Source organism: Equus asinus, chromosome 15 (genome assembly GCF_041296235.1).
Source record: "Equus asinus isolate D_3611 breed Donkey chromosome 15, EquAss-T2T_v2, whole genome shotgun sequence".
Lineage (NCBI taxonomy): Eukaryota > Metazoa > Chordata > Mammalia > Perissodactyla > Equidae > Equus > Equus asinus.
In genome coordinates, this window is record NC_091804.1 from 10,809,187 (window position 1) to 10,828,799 (window position 19,613).

Genomic DNA, 19,613 nt, shown 5'->3' on the forward strand with positions numbered 1-19,613 from the left:
GGCTGGAACTTTTAAGACAGTGACAGCTGCTTTAAGGGTCTGTTGTTAATTGGTGCCCAGTTTGTTGTCCTGATATGGGGAGATTAGCCTGAGGAAAAAAATACGGATGTGAGACCCACCCTGTGATGAAGATAAAACCTTTAACAGGACCCTTTCTGAGAATGGGGGCTTCCTGGAGGACAGGAGACAATCACCACACTGATCATGTTATAGATGAATTCTTGTATCATGGGGGTTTACTGTTCTTCCAACCAATAGATTCCTTTCTCATCAGTGGCTCTTAATCTTTTTTGGAAAATAGACCCCACTGAGATTATGTTGAAAGCTTTATCAAGAGATTTCGCGTACTTTGTAGACTTCTTGAAATAACTGGAACTCAAGGTGAAAAACATGTTTTCATTGATTCATAATAATGTTAGCTTTTTCACTACTGCATTTTCTTTATTTCTTTTCACCACAATTAATTCACACATTGATGAATTTTTCCTCCCAATAATGGAATATGTTGCATATAGCAGAGAGTTAGGAGGAGGAAAGTACAGGTTAATAGAAATGGTTCCCTTTCCTCAATTAGAATACTTTTTATTAAGTATGTCATTTATTATTTGTTTTAGCATGTCTCAACGTTTTTTAGCTTGCTGTTAAATGTCCAAGTTAACAATAAATATTCTTTAACAAGTTTGAGTCGCTGACATTTCCATTTTTGTTTTTTTCCTGTTCATTGGTGAAAGGTGGAGATCACTTGGGATGAGACTGATCATGAAAGAATTACAACACTCAATAGGAAGTTTAAAAAGGAAGAGCTTTTGGACATGGATTTTCAAGCCTACTTAGCTTCCTCTAGTGAAGATGAAGAGGAGATAGAAGAGGAGCAAAAAGGTACTGTTAATCTTTGGTGTTCTACGTTTGTAAGCATTCAGATACCTAAATAGACTTGTTATTGGAAATATGTCTTTGGCAGTAGCTTAAAAGGAAATATCAAACTAATTTGTAAACTGTCTGCAAGGCAGACTCACAGGTACGGTATTATATACAGCTGTAGATAGTAATTGAAATTTTTTTAGTTAAAACTATTTTCTTAGCCTGAATTTCTTTAACTGTAAACATTTTCTTTAAAACCCTGCCCTACCAATAAAAGCCTGGCCTTTTAGACTTGTCATAATTCGTGTAGTTATGCAGTCTCTTAGTAAACTACTAAAATGCTTTATTGCACCCCTTTTTTAAACTAAGAGCTTCTTTTGGATTGACTGAATATTTCTTACAGTCTGTTTTTGTTCTTGACTAGTTTAGGAAGTAGACTCTGTTTCTGTTCATTTAATGATTATCTTAGAAATTATGACTTGCATCCTTAACTTATTAAAATCTAATGATAATTAACATTTTACCCTCATAGACAATACAACGAATCTTAAAACAACTTTCATGCTATCCTGTGTATTGTAATTCTTTTTTTTTTAAGTCCCACAGGATGTTAATATAACTGTTCTATACTGCTTTTGTTTAAATTTACCCACATTTTCCGCAATTCTTTTGCTCCTTATTCTTTTGTAAATCTCATGCTGCTGTCTGGGATCATTTTCCTTCTACCTTAAGTATATCATTGAAAATTTCCAATATCTACTGGTGCCAAATTCTCTTGAGTTTTAGTTTAGTCTAAAAATGTCCTTATTTTGCCTTCATTTGTGAACATATTTTCACTGGTAAAAGATTCTAGGTGGACAGTCCTCCCCACTCCCACATTGATTATAGTATTTTGCTGACTTCTAGCTTCGTTGTTTTTGAGATGTCAGCTGTTCACTCTAACTTTTTCCAGTCTTTTGAAGGTTGTCTGGATTCTTTTGATGCTTTTAAAGTTTTCTCCTTTTTCTCTTTCTGCAGTTTTACTGTGAGCTAAGAGTAGATGTCTCTTTATTTATTGTGTTTGGAGTTTGTTGGGTTTCTTGAATTTGTGCCATGGTTCTTTCATCAGTTTTGGAATGTTCCCATCCAGTCTCTGTTCAGATATTTCTTCTCCCCTCTCCTTCTGGGACTCCAATTAAATATATGTTAGATTTTTTCACTCTAACTTTCATGTTACTATTTGGCGTTTTTAACCTATTGTCTCTGTGCTGCATTCTGGATATTTTTTTTTGTGACCTATCTTTCAATTCATTAATTTTCTTTGAAGTGTTGAATCTACTGATAGATGTATCCACTGAGTTTTTATTTTGGTTACTGTATTTTTTACTTCTAAAAGTCCTTTTTGGCTATTTTTCAAATCAGCAATATCACATTTTATAGTTTTCTACTCCTTGCAGCTATTTTGAGTGCTTGCTTTTGTTTCTACAGAATAAACATGTTTTTGTAGTCTATGTCTGATAATTTCAGTATTTCAGGTTGTTCTGGGTTGATTTCTATTACTTTACAAGATATTTCTCTTTTGTTTATTTGTGTGCCTGGTTAAGTTTGTGTGCTAATTTGATATTTGCGGTGAGAGTATCTTACCAAAGGAGAACTTTTGTTTACTGTGGTCATTCTGGGACCACATTACTTTAAGTTTTAAGGCTTGAGGTTCCCTGTACTTTGTGGCTGATACAAGTCTGTGTGAGGGTTATTTTACTTCTGGTTGACCCTTGCCCTAAGAGTATATCCCTCTGGGTCCCTGCTTAATATAGGGGTACTAGTTGAAATCCCCTCTATGGTTCTTTAACTTTTGTTCTCTTGGCCCTGCTAGGCTGCCAAAACTGTAGTTTAGTCTCACAGCTATTTCATTTGTGGATCAATAAATGCTCTCAAGGCAAAATAGGTTGTGAATGCTAGAGTCATCTCTTTGGTGCTTCCTTCTCCTTGATTTTGAGTTGGTAATTCTTCACTAATTTGTCAGTTCTTTGAACTTTTCTTTTTTCTTTTTAAAACTCCTTTGAAGCTTTTTGAAAGATTTTTAAAATATTTCATCCAACTTGATGTCCAGTGAAAGGGTTGGTGAAGTACCTGGCTTGCCATTTAATGGAAGCGAGAAGTTCCTAGACTATCTTTAATTTTAAAAAAATTGTTTTTGATGATTTTAGTGATCAATGGTATATTTTAAAATCATTTATGCTGTTTGCTTAAAATAACTCATTTTTTAAAAAGAGAGCCAAAACATCTTTTTTCCCCTATACTGTATCTGGCTGTATTTGGAAATTTGGTTACTTGATTATAATTGTATGTTCAGTTGATACTGTCTCCCTGATATCTTCACATCTAATAGAAGAATTCCCAGTTACGTGAAATTCTGAGTAAGAGGTTTAGTGCTGACAGCAAATGAAGAACCATAAATGTGAAACATAGATATAAGCATTTTAATTTAAGAGGAATGGATAGTCTGACTTTTACTTGTAGCTTAACATTTTTTATAGCTATCCTTTTGGTTTTCCTTTTGCATATGTATTGTTTTTATAAACTGAATGTCAAATTAAATAAGTCCTTAAGTGCTTCTTCAGTATTATCGAAGACCATTAAGTCTTAACTCTTAGAGATCCTGTGGTTGGTCTATCACCATTTCTTTTAGACTACTGAAGACACTGCTTCGTTTTTCTGAGTTTTTCATGAAGTACTACTCTTGAACTGTGGAATGGAAAATCATGTTTAATCATTCTAGTTTCTTTGTTCAGACATCTAATAGTAATAAAACCACATAATTTCTTAGATATTTAATAGTCTGAAAAAGTGTATGATCTGCAATGGTAGTTATGTTGGGCACAAAAGCCTTCACATTTTTTTAAGGCCTCACTGGGCTGTTGCTTGTTAACTTTTTTGGCATTCCAAACAATTGAGTGACTACTTTATTTCTAGTGTACACAGAACAGTCAAGTCCTTTTTCAAATAACCTTTATGTCTTTTCCCCCATAGATATACTATCTTATCTACCTTTTCCTTTTATTCATATGCCTTTATGGTCATTTAGCACTTTTCTGAAAATTCTAGGTACTTTTTCTTCACTAACAGCTCTAAGATAAAGGAAAAAAGAACATTCAATGTATACTTGTGAAGATTGGGAACACATTTTTCAAATAAGTTTCTTTCATTGGTTTGGGAGAACTAAACTGGATTTTAAAATGACATTATTGACATTTGGGCAGCTAATATTATGAAAAAATAAGTATTAATTTATCAATATATTCTTGTTAAGATCTTGGGGTCTCCTACTTTCAAATCCTGATGTCACCTCCTAGTGAAGTTACATAGGTTAAGTTTCCTTAGCCCCCATGCCCTTCTTTCCATAGCTATAAAATGAGGCTCATAATAGGACCTGGCTCACGGTTGGAAAGATTGAGATAATTTCATAAAGTGCTTGGCAAACTACCTGATATTATATATTTTTATTTCTAAGACTTTAAGAATTAGTGACTTTTGTTTGAAATATACTACTGTTAAGTTTTTAAAAGCATGCATTTTTCTTCAATATTTTAATTGATTGCAAGCTTACCTTAATCTGTAATTTAGTACCTCTGATAGATACATTAGTATATTTGAATGCCTTAGAGTTACTAGATGTTCCTGGTGTCATTTATAAAAGATCATAGCAGGGCTTCTTACTGTTATAATTTTTTTTTCAATCCTTATATAGTGCCAAAGCTTTCACAAACTCTTGTCCTTGAATTGTGAAAAAACAGACCTACATGAGTTATCCCACATTTCAGAGCTTCACAAAGTAAAATTTTAGTACTGGAAAAAATCAATTTAAAGTAGGCCATCAGAGACTTACCACTAAAATTTCAACCTGGAAGGAGCTTGCTTCTAATTATGTTTTCAGAAGTAAGCTTTTAATAGAAAGAAATACGTTGCCATTTTGTTAATGTGTTCCTGATGTTTTATCCATTGAATTACGGGATACATGACAGAATTCCATCCAACATTATTATTGTGGCACAAAGCACAAACAGGAAAAAAATGAAATTCAGCTGTTTGAATGAAAATGTAAAAGTGTGATAGGATGGAAAGAATGTCCTGGACTATTGTTCATTCATTTAGGAAAAAAACTATAAAAACATTTACTTAACCATTTTTTTCTGTATCACCTTTTTTGAGATGTAAGGACAATCTGTTAACATTGATGTTTCACAGCTAAATGCTTAATAATGTTAGACATTTTTAGTGACCAGTTAGCCATAGCTCATGAAAGAGAAGGTCTTCATTATGCTGCTTCTAAATTTCCCTTTACTGGGGACATTTAGTCAGTTCAGTAAGTCTGTGTGGTTTGCATTAAAACTCGCGTTCTTAATTTATGTTTTTGACTTGGAGAATTATAGTGGAAATATAAAGCAAACAAACTTCTCACATATTAGTTTTCTTTGGTGTTTGTTGCCCATGAATTTTATTCTGTTCATTTGTACTTTAATTATTTTTATAAAATTAGGAAATGGAAATATGAATATTTTTCCACATGGGGAAATTAATTGAATTAACTTCTGCTTTATTCATTTTTATTCTTAATATATTAATGAGATCCTGAGAATAAGCATGTGTGCCCACCATCAAATGAAAAAGATTCATTATTCCTTGTTACAAATTACAAGTAACTTCCTTTATCTGTTTCTTCAGCATAAACAGCTAAGTCCATGTACCAAATACATCCCAATAATATTCAGCTTCCTTTTATGAACCATAAATTTTAAATCCACTCTGCTGAATGGTAGAAGACATAAAGAGGAGTAAAATGCCATCCCTGCTGTCTTGCTTATAAGGAAGAGAAATCAAGGATGTTATATGACTACCGAATTATTTTGAAATGCAAATTTTAATGAAAAGAGAAATTAAGAAGTTTAAGTCTGAGTTTGATATTCTATTGTTGCATTATGTCTGACAGCAGCTTTTGGAAGGGTGCTATAGTGACTGTGAGATTTAAATACTAGAGTTACAAGTGAATTATTTCTGTGTATTAAGTGAAATTGATTTTTTGGTCAGACAATGTTGGAGTCAATGTAGAAGAAGATGGGAAAACAAAGAAAAGTCAGAAGGATGATGAAGAACAAATTGCTAAATATAGGCAGCTCTTGCAAGTTATTCAAGAAAAGGAGAAGAAAGGCAAAGAAAATGATATGGAAATGGAAATTAAGTGGGTTCCAGGTAAGAATTAGAAACTAACTAAATGTTTGTTTGTTTTTCTTCATTTCAGGGTGTTGAGTGTGTTTTAGATGTGAAGGAAAAGAAGATTAATTCTTGTTTGGAAAAATAAACAAAAAATCTTGGGGACGGCCCCAGTGGTGTAATGGTTAAGTTTGCACACTCCACTTGGGTGGCCCAGGGTTCGTGGGTTCAGATTGCAGGCGTGGACCTACGCACTGCTCATCAAGCCATGCTGTGGCAGGGTCCCACATACAAAGTAGAGAAAGATTGGCACAGATGGTAGCTCAGGAAGAATCTTCCTCAAGCAAAAAGGAAGACTGGCAACAGATCTTAGCTCAGGGCCAATCTTCCTCACCAAAAAAAAAACTTATTTTCCAGGAATGTTTTGGTGAGGAAGTTAACATGGTATTTGCACACATCATTTAATTCACTTAGGGACTAGTGGGTTAGACTCTTGCCAGCTTATTCTTAATAGATTTCTTTGATTTATTAACTGCAAATTATTCCTGTTCATTTATGAAAGTAGGCCTTTCCTAGGTTCGATTCCAGTATTCTCAGGATATTAGAAACTTGAATCCAGGCACCATGTGTTCTAAAATCATTAAACTTTTCAAGATATGTAATTCATAAGTAGACTTTTCTCACATAACTCCTACTAGACTTTAATTAGTGAGGTTTTACTAACTCAAAATATGTAACATAGTTTTCCATCTCAATTTTGCTGTGAATAGTCAAAGAAGTAGTAGACTAGTAAGTGATTTTTATAACTGTGAAGGGTTCAGCAATTTTTTTAGAGTGGTACAATACTAATTAAAACTGTATCAAAGCTAGATGGATAAAAGCTAGGATAAATGAGGATTGTTTTCTAGCATGTGCAGTTTTCCAACAATCCTGGGCAAATCAGCATGTACGTTTTCAACCAATACTGTATTTGCAGATCGCTGCTGTTTACATACATATATATCTTTTAAAGCTAGGCATAATTTTTGACAAGGATTCAGTTCTTTAGCCTCAATTAGTCTCTAGATGAAAGAGTACTAACAACTTGTAGGAATACTATTGCCTTAAAAAGTAAGTGTTCTGTATTCAGTTATTTCTGTTTCTTACAACTAGTATGTTTTTGCACTGGGAATAAAACGTTTGTTTGCATAGGTAGTTTTTTGGGGGAAAGAAAACTGGCATATTTTGGTATTGGAGAATTGATTGACTACTTTAGTAAATTTACTAGAATGGACACATCTCTTGCTTATTCCTACAGGAATGTGGTGGTGTTATAACCCATTTGTTTTAAATGTTTGGCTTTTGCAGGAAGTGGTGGTAAGAAAAAATGAAGTTTTGTAGCATTATCATATGAGCAGTGGTTGGGAGAACTCAGTTAATTTAACCTGGAGAGGAAAAGTCTAAAAAGTGACTTAACAGTTATTTTCTAGTACTTGCAGGATGGGGCCAGCCCTGGTGGTCTAGTGGTTAAGTTTAGCATGCTCAGCTTCTGCAGCCCAGGTTTGGTTCCTGGGCACAGACCTACACCACTCCTGTCAGTGTCCGTGCAATGGTGGCAGCTCACATACAAAATGAGAAAGATTGGCAACAGATGTTAGCTCAGGGCAAATCATCCTTAGCCAAAAAAAAAAAAAAAAGCAAGTACTTGCAGGATGAATACATAAATGAAGACTGAATTGCTTTTATTACCTCAGCAGTCAGTGCTTTTGCCAGTGGATAAAAGTTGAAGGAAAGTAGATTTCAACATAATATAAAGAAAAATTCTCTATATTGTTAGAATTATTCAGCAAAAGAGCACAAAGGCGACTTTAAGTTGAGCCTCTTTATCAGTACATTTCACAATAAGACGATATAACCATACCACTTGGGGATGTTTGTGAAGGAATTTTTTGCTTAAGGTCCTTGGCTTTATGATTCCAAGGAATGTTGAATTCTATCTTTTAAGTCAAATATGTTATAATTGTAGCTTAATTCTAATCTTAGAGTGAGCTTGAGTGAAGATATTTTAAATAAATGTATTTCAAATTGAGGTATTCAGTTAACTGAGAAAGCAGCTTTAAAATAAACTTGATTGAGAAGTTTTATAGCAAATATTTCGGAGTTAAATTGAGTGGACCAGATCTAAGCTTTGTCTTTATTAATACAGCTATGTAGAGCAAATACCAAAAAGTGGTATTTATACTTCTGTCTATAACTGGAAGCAATACAGTTTTCCTGGAATAAACCTCACTTGGTCATGGTGTATTATCCTTTTTATATATTCCTAGACTCAATTTAGTATTGTTTTTTTAAAGATTTTTGCACCTGTATTAGTGAGGAATATTTGTCTATAGTTTTTGTTTCTTGCGGTATCTTTGGTTTTTGTTATCAGGGTAATGCTAACCTCATGAAGTGAATTGGGAACTATTCTCTCTTCTATTTAGCAGTAGATTTTTATCTTGACTTTGTAATTTTTTGATGCAATATTAATGTAACATAAAATATTTTAGAAATGTAAGATGAAAAATTATCATCTGTAATTCCACTACCCCAGTTCAGCCACTGAGTGATTAGGTAGATAATGGTTTAACTTATTGTTTCTCTATTGTTGAATATTTAATCATATTTCTAGTCTTTGACCACAGTAGACCTGTGGCGTTGGAAAGAAATGTGACCTAAGGCCATTACTGATCCCAAACCCACGAATATCAGTATTTTTTTGGATCTCTTCACTTTCATCACCAGGCAAGTAATTGGCTTGCTATTTTAGCACCTTTTACTTTTAAAAACAATTTTTCACAAAGATGTCCCCCTCCTCCCTATTTTAGCAATATTTCTATACATGTTAGAACTAGTAGAGAGCAGTCAGACCACAAAGAGAAGCTTATACTGGCAGTCAGGCTCAGTCACTAGTCAGTTATGTGACTTCCCCATTCACATAGCACTTTACATATGCTGTGGATCAACCTGTGGTTCTCTTACAAGCTGTTAAAACTACCAGTGTCAAAACCTCAAATGTTAAATCTCAGATGCCAAGCATCTAGAATGTTATAAATAATCTATAGCTTTTTCCATATTTTAAATTATTTTTATAGGATAACTTTCCAGAAATGGAATTACTAGGAAAGGGCACGAACCATTTTTGTGTCTTGAGATTATTGCCAAATTGCTTTCCAAACGGTTGTACCAACTTATAATGCCTTCAACAGTGAGTAAAAAATGGCAGTTTTATGGAATTATCATCAACATTGGGCTGTATTTTTTACTGTTAATTGAATGGATGAAAATTGGTATTCTGATGTATAATACATTTTTAAAGGTCTTTAACCATAGTATTTTTGAAGGCCTCAGGTGGGGTATTGGTTACTGTGAATCCGTGGTAAGTATATGCGTATGAGTGCACACGGGGGGCTGTGGGTATGTATAAATGTAAAGGAGCTTTTACATGCTAGACATGTTAAATGAAATAAATGAGCTAATCTTTCAGGACCTCAGTTACTCATTTTGAAAGTGGGACTAATACTACCTTTCTTGCTGAATTTGAAATATTTATAAAGGGACCTTATAAGCCAGAGTACTATTCATGCCATATGTGTATTTCAGTGGATTTGTGTCTTAAGAAATGTGTGTTCCCAGTAAAAATTACCCTGAACCTCAGGACTCTTGTGATGTTATACTTCAGTAAACCACAGAGGGTCAGCAGGAGATTATATGATATCATTCATCAGTTTCTCTGTGTCTTGAATTTCCAAATATCAAGCTCTTCAGAAACATAAGTAGTCTTAATCACTAACACTTGTTGGAGTATGGTTTGGTTTGGTTGCCTTTTAAAAGAAATTTTAGTTTAGACTATTTAAACTTCCTGTCATTTTACATTGGATTATACTGTATAGTAACATCAGGAGTTTAATTACTTAAGGGTAAAGTATTAAGGACAGATAACAGGTATATGGGTGTAACAACTAGAATGAACTACTCTTTCTATTGATATTCTAGTTCCTTGTGGAAATGTGATAATACAACCTCATTAATAATAAGTTAAAATGTTAAATTATAAGATTTCTAAAGAAAATTGTAATTCATTATTTTGATGTATGTGGAGTAATATTTCCCATCTCAGTGTGTTGCTAAAAAGATAATCCTGCCTGACTCACTTTGAAGAGTAGATAAGGTGATGCATATAATTAGCATATTGGACTTTCATCAATGAATGTACTTTATTAGGGAATCTTTTAATATATGTATAAATGAGGCATAATCAGTTTTATCTCTTACATATTAAATAACCTCCCCTATATTAATAGTTTAATCTATATAATAATTTTTTGTTGTAGATAATGCAAGCTGTATATAAATACTATCTTTGAAATTCCATCCAGAATATGAGCAAAAAATGACATTTCCTTGTTCATAGTCTTAAAGAGATTAGATATGATAAAAGTCCTCTTTTTCTTTTATTTATCTATTTATTTTATTTTCTTCCTTCTTTTATCTCTGGTTTAATAGATGCTGGTGAAAAGGATATCTGGTCTTTTTTCTACTCACCATCCTCAGTACTCCAGCTTTCTTTCAGATACTTACCGAGAACCAACTATAAGCCAGGAACTATTCTAGACACTATGTGAACAAAACATACATGTCCTTGACCTCATAAATCTTATATTCTGGTGAAGGGGAGACAGCTGAGTCTCTATTAAGAAAAATATTTGAGCAGAGACTAGTAGAGGTCAGGGAGTGAGCCATGCAGATAAGAGTGTGAGAGTAGAGGAAATAGCAAATGAGTGGCCTTGAAACTCTAGGTTATCTGTTGTGTTTGAAGAATAGCAAGGAGAACAGCATGACTGGAGTGAGTGAGTGGAGGAAAAAATAATAGATGAGGTCAGAGAGGTAACATTGGGCCAGATCATGAGGTCTTACAGGCCATCTTAAGGAGTTCAACTTCTCTGAGTGAGATGAGAAGCCATTGGAGAGTTTGACCTGAAAAGCAATAAGATCTGACTTATTTTTAACAGGATCACTCTGGCTGCTGTCTTGAGAGTAGATTAAAGTGGGAGGAGGCAAGGATAAAATTGGGGAGATCAGACAAGAGGCAATTGCAGTAATCGTGATATAATGAAGTTTGTGGGTGAAACAGGTTTGCAAGGGAACCTGAAAAATGCTGTTTTGGTCACATAATTTTAAGATGCCTATTAAATATCAAAATAGACAGTTTAGAGTTCAGGGAAGAGATCAGGTCTGGAGAGAGAAATTTGGGCATCTTCTTTGCATAGATCTCTGAAAATGAAGAACACCAAGGGAGCGAGTATAGGTAGAGAAGAAAAGAGGTTCAAAAACTGATGCCTGGGGGCTAGCCTCGTGGCTGAGTGGTTAAGTTCGCGCGCTCGGCTGCAGGCGGCCCAGTGTTTCGTTGGTTCGAATCCTGGGCGCAGACATGGCACTGCTCATCAAACCACGCTGAGGCAGCATCCCACATGCCACAACTAGAAGGACCCACAACAAAGAATATACAACTATGTACCGGGGGGCTTTGGGGAGAAAAAGGGAAAAAATAAAATCTTGAAAAATAAAAAAAATAAAAATAAACTGATGCCTGGAGCACTCCAGCATTTAGAGGTTGAGGTGGTGAGTAGGGACCATCCAAAGGCAGCTGGGCAAAAAAGTCCGGACAGCCAAGTAAAGAAAGCATTTCAGTGAGAAGATGGGTCAGTAAAATACAAACTAAGAATGACCATTGGATTTAGCAATGTGAAGATCATCAGAGATATTGAACAGTTTTGGTGGAATAGAGAGAATGAAGTCAATGCAGGTTCAAGAGAATGAAGAGTGGAATTGGAGATAGCAAGTACAGACAACTTCTTTTTTAAAATATTTGACTATTATAAAGTTGTAGGCGTCATGACACTTCATCCCTAAAAATACTTCAATATGTAACTTCCAAAAACAAAGACATTCTTCTGCGTATGCACAATGCCATTATCACACTAAGGGAATTTAATATTGATACCATAATAGTCAAATTTTTCACTCGTTCCAATAATAGTCTTTATAATTTTTTCTTGATCCAGGATCAATCAGTTTTAAAGTGTCTACAATAGTTGGCTTTGAGAATACCCACAGTCTGGATTGTCTGATTGTTTCCTCACAATTAATTCAAGTAAAAAGTTTTTAACAAGAATTCTCCATAAAATATGTTGTATACTTCCCATTGCCTCACATCAGGAGGCACATAATGTCAATTTGTCCCATTATTTATACTGTTAACTTGGATTACTCAGTTTAGGTGGTGTCCAACTGATTTTTCCATTGTAAAGGCACATTTTTTCCTGTGTAGTTGGTAAGAATTTGTGAGGTATGTGAATATCCTATTCCCTAGCATTTTACTTGGTGGTGTTAGCATTCATTGATGATCCTTACTTGAGTCAGTTATTATACTGTTGGTTGCAAAATGCTGATTTTCTGTTTCTATCATTCCTTCTACATTTATTAGTTAGTATTCTAACTAGTGCTAGTAGAGCTCCCTCCCCACCCCTTTTTAAAGTTACTGTGGACTCATGGATTGACAAATCTTGGGGAGTTTTCCTATAATGGGTCACAGAGGAATAAGAAAGAAACTGGAGGGGCAAGTGAGATCAAGAGAGCATTTTTCTTTCGCATGGGGAAAGAGCATGCTATATACTTCTGGGAATGATCCACCAGAGACAAGAAAAAATGATGAAGCAGAGAACGACGTTCTAAAGTAGGCAGAAGGAGTTGGAATATTTTTGCACAAGTGGAGGAACTGGCATTTGGTAGATGTGCATGGACATTTCATCCTTTGTAACAGGAGAGAAGAAGGCAAAGAATATGGTCACAGAGGCTAAAGGGTAGAAATGATGGTAGGAGCCTGTGGTGGTCTTCTATTTGCTTGTATTTTCCTAGTGAAATAGGAAGAAAGGTCATCAGCGGAGAGTAGGGAGAAAGGAGGAGGTAGAAGTTTGAAAAAAGGGAAGATAGAAAATAGTCATCTAAGAGAGTGGGGAAGAGGGAAATTTAAGAGTATTTCTGAGCAACAGTAAGGGTGCAGTTGAAGTTCATGGTTATGTAAAGTGAGATGACTCAATATAATTATGTTTTTCTTTAGCCGCATTTTTTGGTGTGGTGCAAGCATGGAGTAAGGAGACAGCTGGATTAAACCAAACTAGATTTGTCAAACCAAGTATGACAAAGCAAGAGAGGGGCAAGGGGATTGAGGTTATATGCAAGGGAGTGATCGTAATGATGGACCATGGTATCTCTGTTGGATTAGAAGGGAAATGAGAGTATGTTGAGTGTAGGGGATGGGGAAAAGGTGAGAGTATTGATGGATTGTAATGGATTGAGACAGAAGAATTCTTAGCCTTAGGGCACTAGAGAGAATAAAATGGAAAGATTGGAGCTAACGGCTGAAGAGTGGGATACTTGAAATTAAGATTATAGTGGGATTGCAGTTTTTGGTAATGGCATGATCTAGTTATGATCCTGGGAGTGAGGTGGAGTACAGAATGGTTGGAGAAGAGGAGGTCAGTGAATGGTGTGGCCCAGGGTATTGGAAGGGTCATCTGTATGAATGTTGAAATCACCAAGAATAATAACATGGCTAGTATTGGAGTGGATGGCAGTGAGCCAAGAGCTTAGCTGTTCAAGAAATGATGGGAAAGACTACAGTCATTAGATATCTGCAATAAGGAGGGCTAGTAGGTCTTATAGTCTGATAACATGATATTCAAAGTTGGGGGCTTTTGGGAGGAGGGCCAGCTAGAGAACTGGAGTTAGCAGTGAGTAGCAAGGACAGACTATGGGAGAGAAAAATTTGCCACCTAAAAGGGATTCAGGGGAAGCAGTGTCCCCAGAGGAGAACCGGGTTTCAGTGAGACTCATATTAGCGGGTGAATGAATAAAGAGGATTTTGTTAACGACTATTAATGACGGACTATTACTGACTAATATCTAGAAGGGCTTCATTGTTGGAAGGATGGGAAATGGGAATGTTTGGTACCTTTCTAGGAAAAGGAAAGATTTGGAAATTGTAGACTTCTTGTGGTGACAGATTTAAATAGGGATAAAGGGCATATTAAGGTTAGTACTGATGAACTTAAAGCTATAACAGTGGTGAAACTGTCGGTGTCTTTGAGGACATCTTGTTAGGAACACCCAGAGCTGTAGGATACTTAACTCTTTTGAAGGAGGCATGGAAGCCAGAAGAGAAGAAGCAAGGACTCCTTTTCTTTCTCACCCTGCAAGGAGCCCTTTCTTGACTCCCACTGTCAGGCAGGAGGTGAGGGTGCAGCTCTTCCTTACTCTACGTACTCTTTCCTTTATTCTTCATGGTTGTATTCTATTTTTATTCTGGTATCTGCTCTTTATCTTTTGTCCTTTCTTTTTTCCCACCTTTGTTTGATCTCCATTCCTCTGTTAAGTATCCCATTGGGAAGCTTAAATACAGAGACATCAGTGACATATTTCTGTAGTCATAGTTTTATTCATTTTTTATTCAGAATTAAGTGTTTTTGACGGGGCTGGCCCCGTGGCCGAGTGGTTAAGTTCGTGCGCTCCGCTGCAGGCGGCCCAGTGTTTCGTTAGTTCGAATCCTGGGCGCGGACATGGCACTGCTCGTCAGACCACGCTGAGGCAGCGTCCCACATGCCACAACTAGAAGAACCCACAACGAAGAATACACAACTATGTACCAGGGGGCCTTGGGGAGAAAAATGAAAAAATAAAAAATCTAAAAAAAAAAAAAAAGAAAAAAAAAGAATTAAGTGTTTTTGAATCAGTTGGGCATTCATTTTTCTAGGCAGCCCAGTTTCAAACAATTTAATTTTCAGATATCTCAAAGCCTGTTCACTGTTTACTTTTGGCTATATCTCTTTTTCCATTTTTTGCCAATGTATGTTATTTGAAATATATTCACAAAAATGGTTTTTTGGTCAGAACTTTTAAAATAACCAGATGTTTAAAATTTTGAGTTGAGTGTGGAGGAGAGCGTTAAATGGAAAACCTGAACTTAAAATAAGCTAAAAGAATTTGCATTTTGCTTCATATTTTGTTGACAGGGAAGAAACCGGTTCACAATGTCCTGTTATAACTTGTACACAGCTAGTAAGTAGCTAAAATTTTAAAACATAGGTTGTGCTTCCTCCTTGAATCACCTAGCTAACAGGTTGACAGCAAGGGCTTTGTAAGAGTAATAAACTGAAACTTTCCTGTGCAAAAAAATATTTGAATCACTTCTGGAATGTGTAATAAAAATTAGAAGCAGCTAGGGTTATCTAAAAATGTTACTAGCACATTTTCTCCATAGAGTTGCCAGTAAATTTCTCAGAATTTCCTGGATTATTTTAAAAATTATTTTCTCTCGTAATAATATTAAGATTTAATTTTAAAAAAGGTTTTTCCAAGAAGCTTTAAAAAAGATCTAAAGCAAAAACAGATTTTTATACTAGCAGTAGTTTCAGAAAGTGTTAAAATTCCATACTTTATGAAGTTTCAGGTTGATTGGTCTGCTGTTTTAGGATCCCAGTTAAATATGGAAATCGATAAGGGCCTCTGGTTCCAAGCATCTAGGATGATTCTGTTAATGTGGTTCTTCTCTCTCTGCACATATATCACGTCAGTGGTACTGTTTGCATCTGTAGCCACTATTTCCAGACAGTAGTACTTTTTTTAACTTTGTCTTAGATTTACAATCTGCCTGAAGTCGATTCAAGAAGAAGAGAGAGTTTGTTTCATGTATTGTTTTCCCATAGCCCACAGCTGTGCTGATTTGTTTGAAGTTGTGAATTCTTTGGTCTTTAAAGCAGAACTTTTGCCATTCTATTTGAGGTTGTCACACGTCATCATTCTACAAACTAACTGTCTGACTAGCAAACGATCATTTTTCTTACATGTGTTCCATGTAATTTTTTGACAGAATTCACTTAGACTACTTACTTTCAACAGTTTCATTATTGCTGTTCTTTTTTTTCTAAAACAGAGAAGTCATATAACCTTAAGATTACTACTTTAATACATTCAATTTTTTTCCTAATTTTTTTGTTGCGATAAAATACATGTAACATAAAATTTACCATCTCGACCATTTTGAAGTGTACAGTTCAGTGCTATTATGTACAGTCATATTGTTGTACAGCCATCACCGCTATGTCTCTACAACTCTTTTCATCTTTGCAAAACCGAATCTCTATATCCATTAAACAGTAACTCTTCATTACCCCTCCCCACTGCGCCTGGCAACCACAATTCTACTTTCTATCTTTATGGTTTTAACTGCTCTCAGTACTTAATTTAAGTGGAATCATACAGTATTTGTCTTTTTGTGACTGGCTTGTTTCAGTTAGTATTATGTCCTCAAGATTCATCTATGTTGTAGCATATGTCAGAATTTCCTTATTTTTAAGGCTGAATATTATTCCATTGTGTGTGTATATACCATATTTATCCACATATCCACTGAGGGACACTTGGTCGCTTCCATGTTTTAGCTATAAAACATTCATTTTTATTCATTATCTTCTACCAGTACACGTAGTTGACTATATTATACCCCCATTTTGCGTTCTTTTTTCCTTCCATTTCTCATACTTGTATGTTTCTGGATAATCTTTATAATCATAATGCCTACATCAGATTCCATTATGTTTCTCATTTTTAAGTTATGAATCACTTCCCTGATGTTATGTTTTAGGCACTTTCTAATATTTTGCTATTATGGATAACTTAATAACCTTATATTGAATTTTCTTAGGGATGAATTCCTAAAAAGTAGAACATCTTCATGTCTCTTGTCATATATCTTGAAATAGTTCTATTAATTCATGGTGCCAACTGGGGAACTTTTTATTTTTTAATTTATGAAGTTTCCTCAGAAATGCTGGTAAAATTATACATAAAATCGTATCTAGTTTCTACAATAGGTTCAAGTTTTGAAGCCACATAAAGGATGGAGCATAAGTACTTTCTGTAGATCTTTGGTTTGACACAAAACTTATCCCACTGTGGGACTGTATGCCATGTTTCTGTGCTCTGAAAGATTTGCCAGCCTTTCTCAGTGACTTTTTGGTTAGACCATTGTAGACAGTTACTTACTGGCTATAATGCAATGATAATTTTCAGCTTTGAGGTCCAAGGTAAAGCCCTGAAAAATGTCTGTGGCTTGAGTTGGTGGCTAGGCAGGCTGAATCTTCTGGTTTCGTTCATCACACATTAACAATGTTTGCCTGATGTAAACTTCTAGGGGAAGAGAGTGTAAGTGTACTTTCCTTCCTCCTGATAATCTTCACTGAAGGTGGGTAGGATAGCTTTCATCAACTGAGCTATCAAGAGAGATCCTTAGCTTAATCTACTCATTCAGTGACATGGAAAATTTTTATCTGTAAAATTATTTGACATAAACTTGAAAATCTGATCCTATGTATGCCAAAAGATGAGTGCCAATAATTGGACTCTGGTGAGTTTCCTTTGGTGTTTGGAATAATGTGCCTTAGTGGTAAATTAAAGCATGTACTTTAACAGCATGTGAATTGCTAAGAATTGGCTTGCATAAGTTAGGGAATTCTGTCTGCAATAGGACGTAACCAGCTCTTCCTAAATGTTGTGAGCTTAGGTTGTCATAAAATGCTTCATTTTAGTTTCCCATTGCTCCTTCTTTTTATAGAAACACAGAGAGGTTTTGACATATTTTTGAAAATCATTTATTTGGATGCATAGTTTCAATCTGAAGGAATTATATTTTAAAATATTCTTTAGGGGAAGAAGGGGAAATTTATATTTATTGAATGCCCATGATGCTTCAGGAACTGTGCTAGGTACTTTACAAACAATATTACATTAAATTCTTCCAATGATTCTTTAAGTGGTTGTTACCCCATTTTGCAGAAGAGAAAACTGAGGCACAGACCTGCTCAGGGTGACAAAGCTAGGAAAGAGAAGAATTGTAATTCAAACATTGATCTGTCTGACTTCAAAACCCATTAAAATTTTTGAAGACTATTCCCTGGGTTGCTAAGTAAATCTGGGGCCCAACCTCTTCATTTAGTGCTCGTCTCAATCTGCTTGTGTTTACTATTGTGTGCACAAAGATATCCAAGACCTTAAGTGAATTTTATTTGAGAATTGGAAGTTTTATTTTCAAAAAATAATAATAACTGCTTACCTAGGATTACCCAGTGTGTGCTATCAGACTTGTCAGAGTGCAGGAACATTTTGTTCTGCAGCCGGTCACATGTGACAACATCTGAGAAACCTATCTTCTAGTGAATAAGCTGTTCTGAAGGTTTAAAAAAAGGCAAAGGAAGGCTTTTGAGTATTTGCTGTTGAACATTGCAGGCTTCTAGATGTGGACATTATTAGTTGGTATTCCAAGACTCTGATTATCTTTTTGGACCCAAAGAATGCTTGACCTGTCATAGATTTCCTTAACAGATATTATTTCCAGAGAATCCCTAAAAATAGAAACAGTGCTTGCTTGTGAGACAAGCCATGGAAATACTGAAGTCCTGGATTTTAATGTTACTTTCATTCTTTATTACTCTCATTCTATAATTTTTTTAAATGTTGTAATAGAAGACATTGTCAATGAAATAAACTCTAAGTTAATTGCAAATTCTAGAAAAGTTGAAAGAGTAAACTTTAAATGATGACTCTATTTCATAGATTCCCAACCAGTATACCTCCAGTGGATTACAAATTTGCCAAAGTGTTGAGCCGTTTAGCCCCTAGGCCAACCAGAGCCCCCAGGTTGGTATCCTTCTCTGGTTGCTTCCTCCATTTACTCCAGTGTGCTGTGCATATATTATCATTTTTAATGTCTATCATAATATCAAAAAGGCTAAGAAGACACTGCTTTCCTAATAGTTATTTGGGAAGTCTTTTTAGAAATAGAATTATAGGTTACTTATCTATAAACCCACTCCAGTAAATGGGAAAGAAAATACTTAGATTGCAGCAAACTTAGTTTGAAAAGTTAAGTAATGGAAATGCTAGAGAGTTGAAGTGTTTTTCATTTCCTTTCATTTTTATAAAAGAAAGGTTTTTTTCTTTAATTGACTTAGAAATGCCATTTTGGTGGTACCCCAGCCTCAAAAATATCCTTACATATTAATAGCTTCTGTAGTCAGAAACTCTCCCAGGGAGGAAAACAATTAGGAACCCCTGAGTTTCAAGCCACCAATTTATAGGTCGATTTTTCAAATACACTATGTAGATTGGGACCTGCTTATAATGAAATTTTGGGTTGTATTTAATAGTTTACTGTGATCATGTAAAGAGCATAGAGGGGTTGCATCAGAAAATGGGTTAAGTACCTATTTTGGTGGGGATTAAATAACAAAAGGTAGGTGAAAGCGAGTGTAGCACACAGTTGTCAGAGTAAAACATTCACTACTCTTTTTTTTTCTTTTTATTGTGGAGGGGGAATAGCTACAAAAAGTAAACACAATAATAATCTGCAGTTTAAAGAAAATAATAAAATGAATACCTGTGTACCCAGCTTAAGAAAGAATATTATTAACGTCTGCAGTCCTCCTTGAGAC

General features: G+C 35.1%; 1 protein-coding gene across 2 annotated transcripts in view; it reads left to right on the forward strand.

The window, feature by feature from the left end:
- The window catches only part of ESF1 (ESF1 nucleolar pre-rRNA processing protein homolog), a 58,683-nt gene that overhangs the window by 13,986 nt on the left and 25,084 nt on the right, over window positions 1-19,613 (forward strand). For both annotated transcript variants that reach the window (XM_014832765.3, XM_044747978.2), the window contains exons 8-9: window positions 732-879; window positions 5,926-6,087. In XM_014832765.3, coding sequence (XP_014688251.2) covers window positions 732-879; window positions 5,926-6,087 — 310 coding nt within the window. The remainder of the gene's footprint in view (window positions 1-731; window positions 880-5,925; window positions 6,088-19,613) is intronic.